Source organism: Aedes albopictus, chromosome 2 (assembly GCF_035046485.1).
Source record: "Aedes albopictus strain Foshan chromosome 2, AalbF5, whole genome shotgun sequence".
NCBI classification, from domain to species: Eukaryota; Metazoa; Arthropoda; class Insecta; order Diptera; family Culicidae; genus Aedes; species Aedes albopictus.
In genome coordinates, this window is record NC_085137.1 from 105,183,994 (window position 1) to 105,200,471 (window position 16,478).

The 16,478-nt window shown below is 39.9% G+C and overlaps 2 protein-coding genes across 2 annotated transcripts; both read left to right on the top strand.

The window, feature by feature from the left end:
- Positions 1-304: 304 nt before the first annotated feature.
- On the top strand, positions 305-978 carry LOC115255550 (uncharacterized). The gene is made up of 3 exons (XM_062847723.1): positions 305-318; positions 388-562; positions 620-978. The coding sequence occupies exons 1-3, from the start codon at positions 305-307 to the stop codon at positions 950-952; spliced, it is 522 nt and encodes a 173-aa protein (XP_062703707.1). The 3' UTR covers positions 953-978.
- A 625-nt stretch (positions 979-1,603) lies between these two features.
- Positions 1,604-2,378, top strand: LOC109417411 (uncharacterized). Its single transcript, XM_019691504.3, has 3 exons — positions 1,604-1,660; positions 1,755-1,922; positions 1,983-2,378. The coding sequence occupies exons 1-3, from the start codon at positions 1,604-1,606 to the stop codon at positions 2,313-2,315; spliced, it is 558 nt and encodes a 185-aa protein (XP_019547049.3). The 3' UTR covers positions 2,316-2,378.
- The last annotated feature ends 14,100 nt before the right edge of the window (positions 2,379-16,478 follow it).

The following is a 16,478-nucleotide window of genomic DNA, read 5'->3' on the forward strand; positions in this document are numbered from 1 at the left end:
TAATGTTCTTACCATGGTCAGTGTCTACACAAGCCTTTTACGTGTGTTACGGAAGTTTCGCGGGTGACTTATCGCGGTATGACTTTTATTTGGGAATATCAAAATAGCTACAATCAAAAGCAGAGTTTCATAAAAATATGTCTAAATTTGCAGGAATCAAAATGCGTAACAATTAATTAATTACCGCACGTCACGGTCTGCACACTGATGTTGATATAAGCTGACATCTGAATAGTATTATTCCTCTTAGTGCCGTCAGAAACGATGCTGGCAAGTATATCTTTATTAGTTCTGTTCATGAATAATGGGGGATGCGCCGTAAGAAAATATTTTTCATCACCAATAAAATGTCTATTGTCTATTCTTTTCTTACTTTATCATATCCATTTTGCAGAAGCGTATAAAAGAGTACGTGCAAGAGAAAGCAGAGGTATGCCCCGACTCCAATACAGAAAACTTCACGGTTCAATTTCCAGGACCTCTAAATTATTCCGTGAACAACAATGCCGTTAAATTCCATGGAGATTTTACGGTTACTGAAATCATCCAAGAACCACTGGAGGTATGACTTACACAACCATAAAGGCTATAAAGCTTAATATTTTAACATTTCCAACAGTTGATAATCTTAATTGATCGATGTGCATTAGACATGAAAACATGCGAGGAGTTCAACAAACTCACTTTCACGAACCTTTGTCGGCACGTCAACGACGAAAAGGGCGTGGTGAGTAAATTTTTCAAAAACATGGAACCAGCTGTACGGTGCCCAATCAAACCAGGAAGCTACAAGTTCAAAAACGCTGTCTTTGATCTGTCTTTCACTATTCCTCTCCCGATGGAAGGGTACCACTGGCAGGCCAACTTGAGGCTGTATTCAAGGATCAGACCGAAAAAGGAACTGCTTTGCGTTTCTTCACTGAGTTACACGCGTTGGGTTAACAAACCATGAACCATGTGTCAGCTCATTCACGCCATATAATGCACTTTGTGGTGGACTAATAAAGTGAAATAAATAAAAACATGAGTAAAATTCTTTTCTTTTTATTATTATTCCCCCAACGTCCCAATTGGAACAGAAACGGAAGCCAAAGCTGTTAAATTACATATTGTTGTTTTAAGCAATTGAACATGTGTGCATCCATGTGTTGTGTGGCAGACCCAAAGGCACTCTATGCTCAAGGAAGTCTAGCTAATTTCTTTTACTATATGATGCTGAACTGACCAGGAATCGATATCAGACACCTTCATCTTGCTGTATATCTGTGCGTTTACCGTTTGGTCCATATATAAGATAAATACCTTAGTATGTTATCGTCTAGTTATTTTCTTCTGCTCGGGTATGGATCTACATCGAGTTGTATTAGAACATACGCAAAATGCATTTTATATCCCTATAATGGCGTCCAAATGTAATTAAAAGCAAACTCAAAATTAAATTCCATAAAAATATCCAAATTCGACAGAATCAAGATGTGGAACAGTCAATTTATTAATGCATTGTCACGGTCTGCTGACAACACAGTGATGTTGATATAAACTGATATCATGCGAGTAATATTGTGCTTAGTTAGTTAGTTAGTATTCCACAGTTCCGTTAGTAATGATGCTGGCAGGTATAATTTTATCTTCTCTCTTCATGATCAATGGTGGACGTGCTGTAAGTAAATATTGTTCATCGTCAAAATGGTAAAATGAATAATTCGTGATTATTTTTACTCTTATATTTTTATTCTAATCTTTTCATTTCGTAGAAGCGTATAAAAGAATACGTGCAAGAGATAGCAGAAATATGTCCCAATGCAAATTCAGGCAACTTTACGGTTCAGTTTCCAGGACCTCTGAATTATTCCATGAGCAGTAATCTCATTAAATTGCATGGGAACTTCACCATTACTGAAACCATCCAAGAACCACTGGAGGTATTATTTACATAATCATGCAAATCGTAACACTAATTTTTCATTTTCAATTCCTAACAGTTGATAATTCTAATCGATCGATGTGCGTTAGACATGAAAACATGTGAGGAGCACAATAAGCTCACCTTTACGAACCTATGTCGACATGTCAACGACGAAAAGGACGTGGTGGCTAAATTTTTCAAAAACGTGGATCCAATTGTACGCTGTCCAATCAAACCGGGAATCTACAAGTTCAAAAACGCTGTCTTTGATCTGTCTTTCACCCTTCCTCTCCCGATGGAAGGGTACCGCTGGCAGGCCAAGTTGAAGCTCTATTCGAGGATCAGACCGAAGAGGGAACTTTTTTGCGTTTCTTCGCTTAGTTCCATGCATTGGGTTAACAAACCGTGAAAAGTGTCAGCGGATTCCTGTCTGTGATAAAGTTGCGTTGCGGTTACGTTATAGAATGAAATATAAAAACCCTAATTAATCCACCTAGCGGTGATGGTGCCTTTCTCGTGCTTTAAAATATCCTTCCAACAAAACTCGAGCGACATGTTGATGACATTGACATAAATACAAAATGAAAACTACTTGCTAAATCTACTCAATATGGATACATTTTATATTAGCATAACATCCAATATTCAGAAAATATAAGACAACGATCCAAAACTCAAACCAAGCAAGTGTCATGAAGCCGCAAAATTTTGAAACGTCATTTTAGATTTTCCGGTCATCATTTTATGACTCCGGATATCTACCCCAACTAAACTAACCGCCATCTTGAACATTGAGACACCATCTTGGATGTTCTGGTATTCATTTTTGGACTCTGCACCTAAAATTACATAAAATAGTCGCCGTATTGAATTTTGGCATGTCGTTTATGATTTTCTGGTTACCAGTTTTGGACAAAGACCGGCATTCTTCTCCATTCAAACTATAGTCATATTGCAGACCTTGTGAAACAGCGCACAGCTTGGGTTTTCAAATTTTGAATTCTGGACATATTTTCATACAAAATATGCCCATAATGCAAGAATTAAAAATCCTATAAAATAGGCACTAACTTGAATACTGGGCCATTATCTTGGACTTTGGATCGCTATTTTGGATACTCTGGTGGACTCCAAACAAATTTTCCATACCAAATACACTTATTTTTCATAGTTTTAGAGCTCAAAATTCCTTAAAACAGCCACCATCTACTGTTTACGCGATCAAATTCTTATTTTTCCATTCAACGTTGACCAATCCTGCTATAACTTTACACCTTAGGAATCTGAAATGGTACGATTTGATGAGATCGCTTTAGTTTTGCCTATATTTTGTTCTCATATATGAGAACTTAGACCTATTCGTCACTGTTGTTCATACCTAATGTTTATCAGGTCATTAAACAAAGCCACGATTTAATTTTTCACATGAACGTTGGTTCTGCTACATAACAGCTAGTCTCTAATGTGATCTAAGGCTATTTTCTTGCTAATCGTTCATCAGATTATCAAAAAATCTGCGATCTGATGTGTCGTATGTATGGGTTTGGTTCATTTTTATACTTGGTAATTGCCGGTGGGATAGCCGGATCTGATTCCATGAGTCATGGACCATGACACTACCGGTTGTCCTAATTATGGTCTGAGAATACTTTATTGCTATTTATTCATCTTTACCTAATCACCGCGATTTGATATATCGCATGAATGGGTTTGCTTCACTTTTACTTCTAACCACTTTCGAAGCCACAGCTGAACCCGCAACACTACCGGGAATCTAATGTGGTCTGACCCTATTTTTCCATCAGGTTGTCGATAAGTCGTGATCAGTCTTCGTTCTACTGCTCGTGTTGTGTGTAGGTAAGAGGTAACGATAGCGCACGAATGTAACAAAGCCGACTGACACCCGACTGCGGCAACGAAATGAAGGTATTAAAAAGTGTCGAATGTTTACAAGACTGGTCGTGATTTGATGTACCGCATCCATGGGTTTGGTTAAATTTTACATTTTACTACCCGGATCTGATTTCGGGTAGCTACCGGCTGAACCAAATATGGTCTAACATTATTGTCTTGTTAACTGCTCATCGGTTAACCAAAAACGCTGCAAATTGAAGGTGTCACATGCAGGGTTTGACAATTTCGACGGGACTCTCGGAACCAATTCCGGACCACTACCAGTGACGTAAGGCTATTTTCTAGCTAACTGTTCATCAGGTTATCGCAAAAGCCACGATTTGATGAGTCACATGCCTGGATTTGGTTCACTTTTACATTTGGCCTCTTCCGGCCACTCAAAACCGATTCCGAAACACTTGCTGACCGTTCATTAGGTAATCTAAAAAGCCGCTATTTGATGTGACGCATGTACGGGTTTGTTTCTCTTTCAGATTTAACCACTTCGGCGGGAACCCCGGAACGGGTTCCGGAACACTACTGGTTCAGATATGGTCTGAGATGGTTTTCCTGCTCATTGTCCATCAGGTCATCGAAAATGCCGTGGTTTGATGTGTCGCATGTATGGGTTTGGTTCAATTGTATATTTGGCCACTTCCAGCGGGACGCCTAGAACCGGTTCCGGAACACTACCTGTTCAGGTGTGGTCTGAGATGATTTTCCTGCTCATTATCCATCAGGTCATCGAAAATGCTGTGGTTTGATGTGCCGCATGCATGGGTTTGGTTCAATTGTATATTTGGCCACTTCCAGCGGGACGCCTAGAACCGGTTTCGGAACACTACCGGTTCAGATATGATCTGAGACTATTTTTCTGCTTACCGCTCATCAGGTTATCGAAAATGCCGTGGTTTGATGTGTCGCATGCATGGGTTTGGTTCACTTGTATATTTGGCCACTTCCAGCGGGACGACTAGAACCGGTTCCGGAACACTACCGGTTCAGATATGGTCTGAGATGATTTTCCTGCTCATTGTCCATCAGGTCATCTAAAATGCCGTGGTTTGATGTGTCGCTTGCATGGGTTTGGTACAATTGTATATTTGGCCACTTACAGCGGGACGCCCAGAACCGGTTCGGGAACACTACCGGTTCAGATATGGTCTGAGACTATTTTCCTGCTTACCGCTCATCAGATTATCGAAAATGCCGTGGTTTGATGTGTCTCATGCATGGGTTTGGTTCACTTTGATATTTGCCACTTCCGGTGGGACACCCGGAACCGGTTCCGGAACACTACCGGTTCAGATATGGTCTTAGACTATTTTTCTGCTTACCGCTCATCAGGTTATCGAAAATGCCGTGGTTTGATGTGTCGCATGCATAGGTTTGATGCATTTTCATATCTGGTCCCTTCCTGGGGTACCGTTCCGGAACACCTAAATGGCCATATCTCCGGAACGGCTGAACCGATTCGAACCATTTTCAATAGGAAACAATGGGACCAGATTCCGCGTCGAATGAACCGTCGGTCATTGAAATCGGATGAGGTTTACTGCCAAAAAGTGATGTGAGTTTTTTTGTACACACACATACACACACACACACATACACACACACACACATACACACACACAGACATCACCTCAATTCGTCGAGCTGAGTCGATTGGTATATAAGACTTGACCCCTCCGGAGGCTCTATCAAATTTTCGTTTTTGGAGTGAACATATAGCCTTTCGGTACACCTCGGTGTACGAGAAAGGCAAAAATGATGACGATGTGATTTAACCATGTTTTAAACCTTTTTCGGTGTTCAATATCAAATGGTCGAGTGCAGGATAAGTCAATTGTTTACGGTTCACAAATATCCAAATATATTAATCTGGCCGTAGGTCAGCAAAGATAGATAAAACAGATATACAGCTATTTCTGCATTCCAAGATACACACATTCTTCAACAGCTTTGAACACATGCCCAATTGCCCATCAATTACTTTTATGGCAGTGCTAATAGCATTAACATCTATGTCTTACCGAAACCATAAATTTCGTCTGCAAAGCCGGAGGAGCATGTATGACCATGTGATGACAGTACCATTTCTAGCACGCTAAACCTGTTAATCACTCCTTTGCGTACAATGCTTAATAGTAGGAGAACGCAGTGGATGGGGTAAAATGATCCAACACATAAAATCATTGCTGAATTTGATTTGATCATTATTAAGGTCAAACCTCCATTACCAGGCAGTCAAACTCACAAAAATTCTTATGATTTCCCAATATGAAAAACTTCTAGTTTATGTTGCTTGCAATTAAGGTTTCCTGGTTAAGGTTTCTGAGATTACCAAAATATGGTCTACGTGGTTTATGAATAGTCCCTGAGCGAAATTTGACCATAATGGTCAAAATTGGCGAAGCAAAGAAGTACGCTCTTAGTTCTAAAATTTGTAGTCTGAGCTTTTTCATGACCATTGATGACATAAGTTATTACGTTTGAATGCCCATTTTGTTATTTCTCGTTTCTTGTACCGACTTTTCGAACCCTCTAAGCAGAATACCCTCTTCGAATGAGTGTAATCAGTTTCGTAGGTACCTTTTAATTCCGCCCTATGTTGCTTATCCTTTGACAGATACGCGTATTTCGACTACCACTTGTAAACTTCCTCAGTGTCAATTATCCACTGGAAGGATAAGCAACATAGGGCGGAATTAAAAGGTACGAAACTGATTACACTCATTCGAAGATTTCTCGTTTGTTTTTTCAATTGTAACAATCGGACATTTTTATTTTCTTTGAGTTATTGATCATGCTGCAGAAAAGTACTTATACTGTTATGGAAAATATGTGATTCTCAATTGAGCTTTAACGTCGCTAAGAACTGGTACATGGCGACCGTGACCCCAACAACCAAAGAGTTTACATCGTATCCTGTCACGGTCGCCATATACTGTTCATCGGACAAAGAAGGATTTCCAGGAGAAATCCCCAAAGAAAATTCAGGAAGAACCATGAAGGAACTTCAGAATCCCTAAAAAACTCCTAGAAGAGCCTCAGGAAATACTCGCGAAGAAATCCTTCAAGTAAATCCTGCACTATAGTGTATACTCCTTGCAGGAAGTGCTGCATACCTTAAAGGAACTTCTGCAGGTTTCTGTGGTGGTTTTGAAATTCTTTGTGAAATTCTGAAGAATATCTCTGTAGGAATTCTGAAGAAATACCTGATTAGAATCATAGATGAATTATAGGAGAAATTCCTGAAAGAACTCTAGGAAGAATCCCAGAAGGAATGACAGTCATAGCACAATCATGGGCCACCCACAATTATGAGTCAATTCCATTTAAATTGTATGGTGAACTGACTGATTAATAATTGTGGCAGATTGATCCTTAATTGTGCAATGACTGTGCACGAGAAATCCCCAAAAGAATTTTAGGGAGAATCCTCGAAGGCATTTCAGGAGGAACCCCCGAAATAATTCCAGCAGGAATCCCCAAAGGAATTCTAGCGGGAAGTTTTAAATTTAAGGAGAAATCCTCGAAGGAGTTCTAGGAGGAATCATCGAGGATTTCCGGAAGATTCCTCGAACGAATTCTAGAAGGGTAACTCGAAAGAATTTTAGGAGAAATTCCTGGAAGAATTCCAGGAGGAATCCCCGGAAAAAAATCAGGAGGAATCTCCGAAGGAAATTTCAGGAGGAATCCCCAAAGAAATTCTAGGAGAAGTCTCCAAAGGATTTTCAGGAGGAATCTCCGAAGGTTTCCTACACAGTTAGAAAAAATCACCGACTTCGGTAATGTTTTACCGAAATCTCAACCGTTAAGTTTGGTTTAACAGGAACAATCCGTAAAGGTAGCAACTTTTACCGAAGTTCGTTAGAGTTCACGATAAACGATAATATTTTACCGAAATTCGTTAATTTTTTACAGAATTTCAGCCAAAATCCATTACCGAAAGCTCAGCGGTTGAGATTTCGGTAAAAATTACCGAACGCGATTAGCTGTGTAGGCGGAATCCTCGAAGATATTCCAGAAGAAATCCCGGAATAATTTTGTGGAGTGATATCCGAAGGAATTCCAGGAGGAATTCTCGAAGGCACTCAAGGAGGAATCCTTGAAAGAATTCCAGGAAGAATATGCGACGGAATTCCCGGAGGAAACTTGCAGAAATTCCAGGAAGAATCCCCCGAGGTTTTTCAGGAGCCTTCTCGGAAAAAATCCGGAAGGAATCCCTAAAGGAATTCCAGGAGGAATCTCCGAAGAATTTTCAGAAGCAGCTCCCAAAAGAATCCGTGAAGGAATTCCAGGAGGAAAACTGGGAGGATTCCCCGAAAGAAATCCTGGAGGAATTCTTGTAGGAAGTCCATGAGAAAATCCTGGAGAAATTCTTGAAGAAACTCCTCTAAGAATACCTCAAGAAACTCCTGTAGCAGTTACCGAACGAACTTCTGGAGAAATATCTCCTGGGAGTATCCTCCTTTCTGGAATAATATCTTCTGGAGGTATCCTTGGGTTCTCCTGTAAGAATCTCTGCAGGGGGTCCTGGAGAGATACCGGAAGGAACACCTGGAGAAATATCTGATGAAACTTCTGGAAGAATCCCTGAAGGAATTCCAGAAGGAATCTCTGAAGAAACATCTGTCGGAATTTCTGAAAATCATGGAGGAATCCCTGTAAGAAGTCCTTAATACCTTAATACCTGTAGCAATTCTTACAGGAACTTCATTGGGAATCCCTGAAGGAACTCCTAGACTTATCTCTAAAGAACTCAATGTAGAAGTTCCCGAAGGAACTTCTGGAGGAATTCCTGATGGATCTCCTAGACGCATCCTGAATCATCCAGAGAGAATCTCGGAAGAAAGTTCTGGAGAAATATTTGAGGGAACTCTCATTGAAATAGCTGAAAGAACTTCTGAAGAAGCTCCTGATGAAACACCTGGGTGCATTCCTGAATCCTCTAGGGACTACTGCTTCCCATCACTTTGTAGATGGCATTCAGAATTGATGATAGCTCGGAATTTCTTTGACTCCGGCTTAGAAGCTTTCTTGTAAAGGGAGCAAATTACCCCTTCCTTTCTATCCTGCGGTAGCTGTTCGGTTTCCCAGATTAGCTGTTCCAGGCCAACTTTTCCGGGCCCATCATGATGAGTTCAGCTCTGATACCGTCCTTTCCAGCTGACTTGTTGCTTTTGAGCAGCTGTATACTATCCTTATCTTTTCTCTACGTGGAAGTTGGATCGGTAATGCTCACTGCAGTACTGACGTAGTAATTTCTCTAGCTGCTTTTGTCCTTCATGTCTGCACTCTCCGTACCATTCAGGTGTTCTTCGTAGTGCTGCTTCCACCTTTCAGTCATCTCACATCCGTCCGTCATGATGCTTCCCTCATTACCCCTGCACATTTAGTCACGAGCCTAAAGCCTTTGCGAGATGTTGAGCTACTGATAGAACTTCCGTGTTTCTTGTGAACGGCGCAGCTGCTCCATTTATTGCACGCCGCCTCTTCCAGGTGGTGCTTTTTCTCAGTTATTTCCACATTTTAAAAATCTCTACACTCATCGTCGGACCAATCGTTACTTCGTCTCCGTTCGACCACCCCCATGGTTTCAGCTGCGTTTACCGTATTCCAGCAGTCTTCGAGAGGGGCTTTATGAAGCTTGCCCTCGTCCGGCAATGCTACCTTGAGATTCTGGGTGTATGCGGTGATGACATACGGTTGCATCAGTCGCTCCAGAGGCGTCCGTCAGTACCGTACGATGTTGATCACTGAGAGTTTTTGGCACATTTTTACTACCACCTGGTAGGGCAGTTTTCAAACAAGTCTTACACGACGGTTCGTCGGTGGACTCGGCACGTTTTCTCTGGTGGTCGATTATTCACTGCTGTTTTTTTTACGGCTGGCTCCTTTACCGTCCACGTGGATCCAATTAGTTTGCTGAAGCGAATCCCCCGCCCCTGTTAACATACGACCAAAGTTCCCACCGGAGTTGGTTACCTTATCTTCCCTAAGGTTGTTTGTATCTCGACTGGTGCCAGCTCGGGATCGGAGTTGCATGGAAAGAGGCTGAAGTATCTTATAAGAGCATCGCCACGGCAGTCCTCATCGCTATCCCTATTATTACTCCTTTTCGGATGAAATTTTAGGATAGCACCCACCGTCCCACCAGTGGTTTCTATTTTGGGTTTAAGGGCTTCAAAAACATATTGATTTTCCACCGTGCGTTGCTAAAAGTGGTCCTTACTTTTTGTCGGATGTAGTACAAACTAAAACATTAAATATATCCAAACTTTTGATGAATCCTGCATAAAATGGCATAAAGGGTCACAGACAAGCACACGTAACACTTCTAACATTTCGTCACAGACAAGCAGACGTCTCCGGTCTCGCTCTAGTCATCTCTTATCGTTTTATTTTTTAAAGAAAATTTAAACCAAATATTGTGTAGTTTGCAAATTGTTCACAGACTGCGCTCACATAATTTTTGCTCCTGCTTGACTTTCGCTCACTACCGGCACCTACTGAGCGTTTTGTGAAATAGTGTGTTTGGCATTGGGGGTTATGTCTACATGACGATGATTTTAATAGCAATTTCTTTCAAGTGATACGTTTGCTATTCAAAATCATAGCCGTGGAAACATATTCACCCAATCTAAAAGGACTGAGTTTGGCCAATAGAGTGGTCAATCATAAACTAGGTGACAATAGTGAGCGAATGTAAAACTTGAACAAAAACGCTGCGAACGCCTCAGATGGGCAGTTGGCCAACTATTAAATATTTAAATAAACGTGAATCGGTGTACGTGGGAATTATCATTGCTGCGTCTGTTTGTTTGTGATAGGGTTCTGAAAAACATCTAGTCACGTAAGACAAAGTAGGGAAGTGGAACCATTTCGACAGGGGTCCTATTTTGGGCACTTTTCTGCTATAACTCAGCCAATTCTGAACCAATTGACACAATTTTTGGAACGCGATGAGATACGTATAGTATTTAGCAGTGTACAAAATTTCAGTCAATTGGTTTGGAATTGACTAAGTTATACCGAAGAGTGCCCAAAATACCGGCCGCTGCCCAAGTGGTTCGTTACCCCACATCAATATTCACCTCTTGCTTTATTTATCCACTGCTGTTCATTTTCCACACCACTGTTCAGCTCATTTCACCGCAAAATGTAAATAAAGAATGTGACGTCACACAAACCATCAGAATAGCAACTCAGTGCAATATTTGAGTGGGTCCCCTAATGTGGAAACCCATCGCTAATCCCATGTCGAGTCCTTATTTTTCATTCCCGTTTAGATACCACCGGTATGAACATGGGTCCCTATTCAGGGCCCGGAAATAGGGATAGGGATCCAGATAGGGACACCCTTGGCGATGCTGTAAGAGGTATAAATTGCGTTGCCAGCTTTCACCGTGCCAAATGCAAATTCATACGTATTTGTACAAAATTATTATCAATAATATTATGTATGCTTTGCATAACAAAAACTTGGATATACCGTCGTTGGGGGTGATAATGGGTCAAAAAAAGGATACTCAAAGATTGTTTATTATATAACTAATGCAATTGACGTCGGAATAACTTTTTATTTGGTATGTATACTCTTCTATGTAGTAATGATAATTTAGCAAGAAAGTATCACATTGTATGTTTTACTTACTAAACTACATATGGATAAAAATTGACCCAATCTCACCCCTTAGATGGGGTGAGAATGGGTCAAAGTATTCGAAGTCGCCTATCTAAGAATATAAGTTAATTTTATTGATCATATCTAGTAAACCTACTTAAAATACAATGTAGAGTAATGCGGGGCAAAAGTTCGCACCTAACAGACTTCACAAAATAACTAATAAACGTGTGGCTCCGTGGTCATGCGGCTAGCGTCACCAAGCTCTTAGTCGCATCGTGCTGAGGAGCGCGGGTTCGATTCCCGCCGCAGCTGTCAGGAATAGTTTTCGGCTGTGCCACTGGGCGTTGCATGCTAGTCCGTTGTCTAGTGTCGTGCTTCCTTCAAAGAGCGAAAAGCTCACTGGAAGCATTGAACGTGTCCGTGTCTTTTTTTTTTTTTTTTTAAACAATATCATTTTTCTTCGTTAAACGGGCCCCTATCTTGTTGCCTTCAAAACGTAGTACTAGATTTTTTTGCGTTCCTTCTGTAGTTTTAGTAATACAATTTTTAATATAAGTACTCCAATGCGAACTTTTGCCCCATAGTGGGGGCAAAAGTTCGCATTATGCGGGACAAAAGTTCGCACCTTATACAGGGTAGTTTATTAATGTGATGTTCATTTATTTAATGTTAATTCATGTTCGTCTTTTCACTCTAGCCATGAAATCTGTTTCCTTCTGTTCTTAGCATTACGGCCCAACTGGAATACGACCTGATGTTCAGCTTTTGTATAGAATGTGTTTCATGAAGACTTCCACAACTATAAACTAAGAGCTGTCCTTTCTAGCGTTACTGAAGTTGTCATAATACATTGTGGGGTAATCATAGAGATACGTGTTGAACAAAATACATGAAAAAAAAAACAAATATGCAGCAAAACTGTTGAACGGGACCGTAATCGAATCTTATCCCCGTCAGTATGGTGATGAGTTATAGCTGTCAATTTACATACTAAGCTATGAAAGACCCCGGTGAGGTAGATGAACATAAGAACTTCAGAAACATACGAAAAGACACGCCGAAGATGACGAAGAAAATGTTTTAAAATGTTTTTTTTACCCATTTTTCATTTCTTGATTTAAATGGGTGAACATAATGTTTGACTTACAATGGAAATTCTCACAAAACTAAGTTCAAACCCTCTGCCGGAACAGTTTCAGGGTGTATACTACACATATTATACATATATAGTAGTTTCTATACGAAATCATCATTGCTTCAAAGATTCTGTAATTATATTGATTTACTAGATTCAGAAATCTAGTGCGAACTTTTGCCCCACAGCTACTGCGAACTTTTGCCCCACCGTCGAGGTTTTAACAATGTCCCTTTCTGCAAGAAGCACTAGTAGTTTATTGTTTATTCGAGTGCACCTCTCGAACTACTATGAAATAACGATTCTCCGACATCAAGAGGTCATGACATTCTTCTTCTTTTTGTTACTACAAATTCTTATTCCAAAAGGTCCAAAAATTCTATCAAAACACCTTGAAACACATTTTTTCGCATAACTCTGCCAATCCATAACGAAATCGTTCCAATTTTTATTGACGAGTAACTGACCTGATTATGTGTCGAACCCATACAGATTTGTTAAGGTTTTTAACTTGTGCTCAGAAAAAGTTCCACTGCGAACTTTTGCCCCGTGCGAACTTTTGCCCCGCATTACTCTAACCATGACGAGTAAAAACTTAGGTAATTTTTAAAAGATGATTAATCCTCCTAAAAGGGCTAATACAACCGAAAGAATTATTGAAATTTGATAAAATAACTTTTGTACGTTGTATCGCCATTTTTAGCCAACATAATCATCCTCATTTAAAGTTTCGACCTCCATGAGAGGAGTGGAATTATTGCGCTCAGTATCATACGGGCGTATCTACAAAGATCGATTTCTCTTCATCGATTTTTTCTTCAGCTAATAACATGGCCTGCAAATCATTTTTGGTTGTTTTTGTTGTTTTGGATGATAGTCCTAGTCGTCCTTCACCGAAGTACACTGAGAGATCATCCGAATATTGGTCGTATTTTCCAGAATAATCCAAAAAGAAAATCGATGAAGAGAAATCGATCATTGTAGATACGCCTGTATGATACTAAACGCGAGAATTACAATGAGGGACGAGTGCATTGAAAGATTGATTAAAAAAAAATATATATTGTTTAATGTTAACCAAACCCTCCGTTATAAACTCGTATGTACATGATCATGGACCTCTATTTTGCCAAAGCAAATCATTCCATCTCAAGATAGAGGGTCGTTCAAATATTATGTTACACAACGTTTCACATTACCAGACCCTCCCCGCAAAAAACATTTAAACGGATTTTTTAATAAATTTTGTATGAGTCCTAGCACAACGGTAGACTTATTCTGCTTTCTTTAGTTTTTTCTATGTATTTTATGAATGATCCTCGCTTGACACTTCTTCAACATATTTTCTAAAATAAAGAGTGCTTTTATGAAGATACGGTAAACATGGCATCACTCTAACATCAAATGGGGACTGGATAACAAGTTTATTTTTAGTTAAGGTTATGTGCACTCGATAACTTGCTTGACCCAATCTCACCCCCATTTTTAATATTTAGACATAGGGTCGAAAATATTGAATTTTTAAATAAAAAGTGCATTGACAGCTCACTTTTTTCGTTGCATCAACCAGGTAATACCTACAGCTAACCACTTATAAGAAAATTTATGGTTAGGTACATGTGTGAAACATTACGAAGGATATTTTTTTTCAGAGTGATTTACTAGTAGTTTTATCATATGAGTTTAGCCACAATTTTAAAAGAAAACGATTATTGCTAAACATCTTATTCTGCATCATGACGTGTAAAAACATCTCCTCTTTGAAATATTATAAAGTTTTTGATATAAATTAGCGATGGTTGATGAGCTATTTCAAATCTCATGTTTCTCCGTTTTGACCCAATCTCACCCCCAGACCCATTGTCACCCCCATCGACGGTAGTTAAAAACAATGAAAATTCATGATGTGAACATTCCCAGACAAATATTCTCATTGATCCTTGTCAAAATCTGCTAGCAACTTCTTGAACAATACTATTAAATAATTAGGTTTGATAAGCTTTACTGATAAGCATCTACTTTTTTCTGTATTTATCTCTGTTTCCACTGGAATTCGGCTTACTCTTCAACTTAATGATCTATGAACACTTCCACAGTAATAAAATGAAGAGCTTTCTTTGCTCTTGCCATTGCATGAATTTGTGAGGACAAGCTCGATAGTACTCTATGGGGTTTGTGTCATTTGGCATAAAGTCATTTGGCATAAGGTCGTTTGGCATAAGGTCACTTGGCATAATGGACATTTGGCATACTCGACCATTATGCCAAATGACCTGATGCCAAACGACCTTATGCCAAATGACTTTGTGCCAAATGTCCCGCTCCCTACTCTATAACCAAGGAAGTCAAGGAAATTTCTCCACCGAATAGTACACTGAAAGACGGGTTGCGGTTATGACAAGTATAAAAATGTTTTCAAACTTACTATGGCAAAACATAATCATCAACCCATAATCGCTTCTTGTGTGCATTCTGTTCCCTCTCATATCAACAGGTTCGATAGCCGAGTGGTAGCGTGCGAGCCTGGTGATATCAAGGTTCTTGGTTCGAGTCCGGTTGCCAACAGAAACTTCTTTTAATTGTAAATCGGGTCCATGGTAAAATTGAAAACATTAATCTGTTGAATTGAAACGAAACTCAGTCTGCACAAATCAAGTGGCGTTGTGCATTTATGTTGACCCTCACAATAGTAATTTCACTATCCACTAGACTAGCTGGAGAACCCAGATGATATAATTATTCATTATTACCTTGGTATGTATATCTATTGCTTTATTTTTGCCTTTGTCCAGGCAAAGGTCTTTCCGAATTCATTGTTCTATTTGTGACCAGTTATAAGTTTATATTTTTCCAAATTTGCACCTAAAACGGTACCTATCAAGACCCTACTTTTAAATGATACATCGATAGCCAAATGTGTATATTCAGGTCAAGTGTTCCAAAAAAACTAAAACGTTCCAACTTGTAGCATCAAACCATATCAAGCCAGGCAATCGAACTCGTCTACGGCTCGTCATGAACCGTCCAATGACAAATCGGAAGCAATAAAAACTGATCACACCAAAAACCAAAGGAATCCCTCTGGCCACGGTTTTAGGCGGACATATTTTCCTTAATTTTTCATGCGTTGAACTCCTATTTAATTTATCCAGAAACGCAACTTTTTGTGCTCTGCGATGTACCAGGCGGGCAGGATGCAGCTCTCTCAACCACACGGACTCATTTCGGCTCCTTGCTTTGACGTTGCAGGTAAACACGTGTAGCGGGTTCTGCGCACTCGTATGCCCCGATGCGCATTAGTCCACACAACATGCACCAAAGTAGGGAGCAGGAAAGGGACCAAAGGAAAAATGGTGATTCGGAAGAAAAACGTTTTCTTGCAATTTAAAATTTTAATTTTTATTCTCTACATTTTGGCTTTCCATTCTGGTACACACATAGAGAGCAGATGCCCCCAGAGAGAGAAGAAAAAAACTTGCAATAATTGAAAAAGAGGCCAAATTTCACCAGAGCAGCTTTCTTGGCCATCATTTGGCAGCAACAGCATTCCGTCCTCCGGTTTTACAGAAACAAATAAATGCGTTTAATTACGATTCCTTTGCTGAAAAACCTGGGACTGTGGAAGGGGGAAAATTTTCCAACCATCCCCAAATTTCGCTGGTCCCCACACGCTGCTGTTTTGGAGCAGGGTCGGATCAACCACGAATAATAAAAAATAAAAAAAAAAAAAACTGACGGCAATGATACATATTGCCCATTTTACTGGCATATTACCAGGTTTGCTGGTATGTCTGAAACATACTGGAAAAACTTGTAATTAGAAGGCACAAAATGTTGCTAATTGACAAATTGAGAGATGAAATTTGTGAAAAAAATCGCGTTCTGGTGGGATTCGAACCCACGACTCC

Coding starts and splice junctions, on each gene's coding strand:
- LOC115255550 (XM_062847723.1), top strand. Junction 563..619: donor TCATCCAAGAACCACTGGAG/GTATGACTTACA, acceptor CATTTCCAACAG/TTGATAATCTTAATTGATCG.
- LOC109417411 (XM_019691504.3), top strand. CDS start 1,604: ATGATGCTGGCAGGTATAATTTTATCTTCTCTCTTCATGATCAATGGT. Junction 1,661..1,754: donor TGATCAATGGTGGACGTGCT/GTAAGTAAATAT, acceptor TTCATTTCGTAG/AAGCGTATAAAAGAATACGT. Junction 1,923..1,982: donor CCATCCAAGAACCACTGGAG/GTATTATTTACA, acceptor AATTCCTAACAG/TTGATAATTCTAATCGATCG.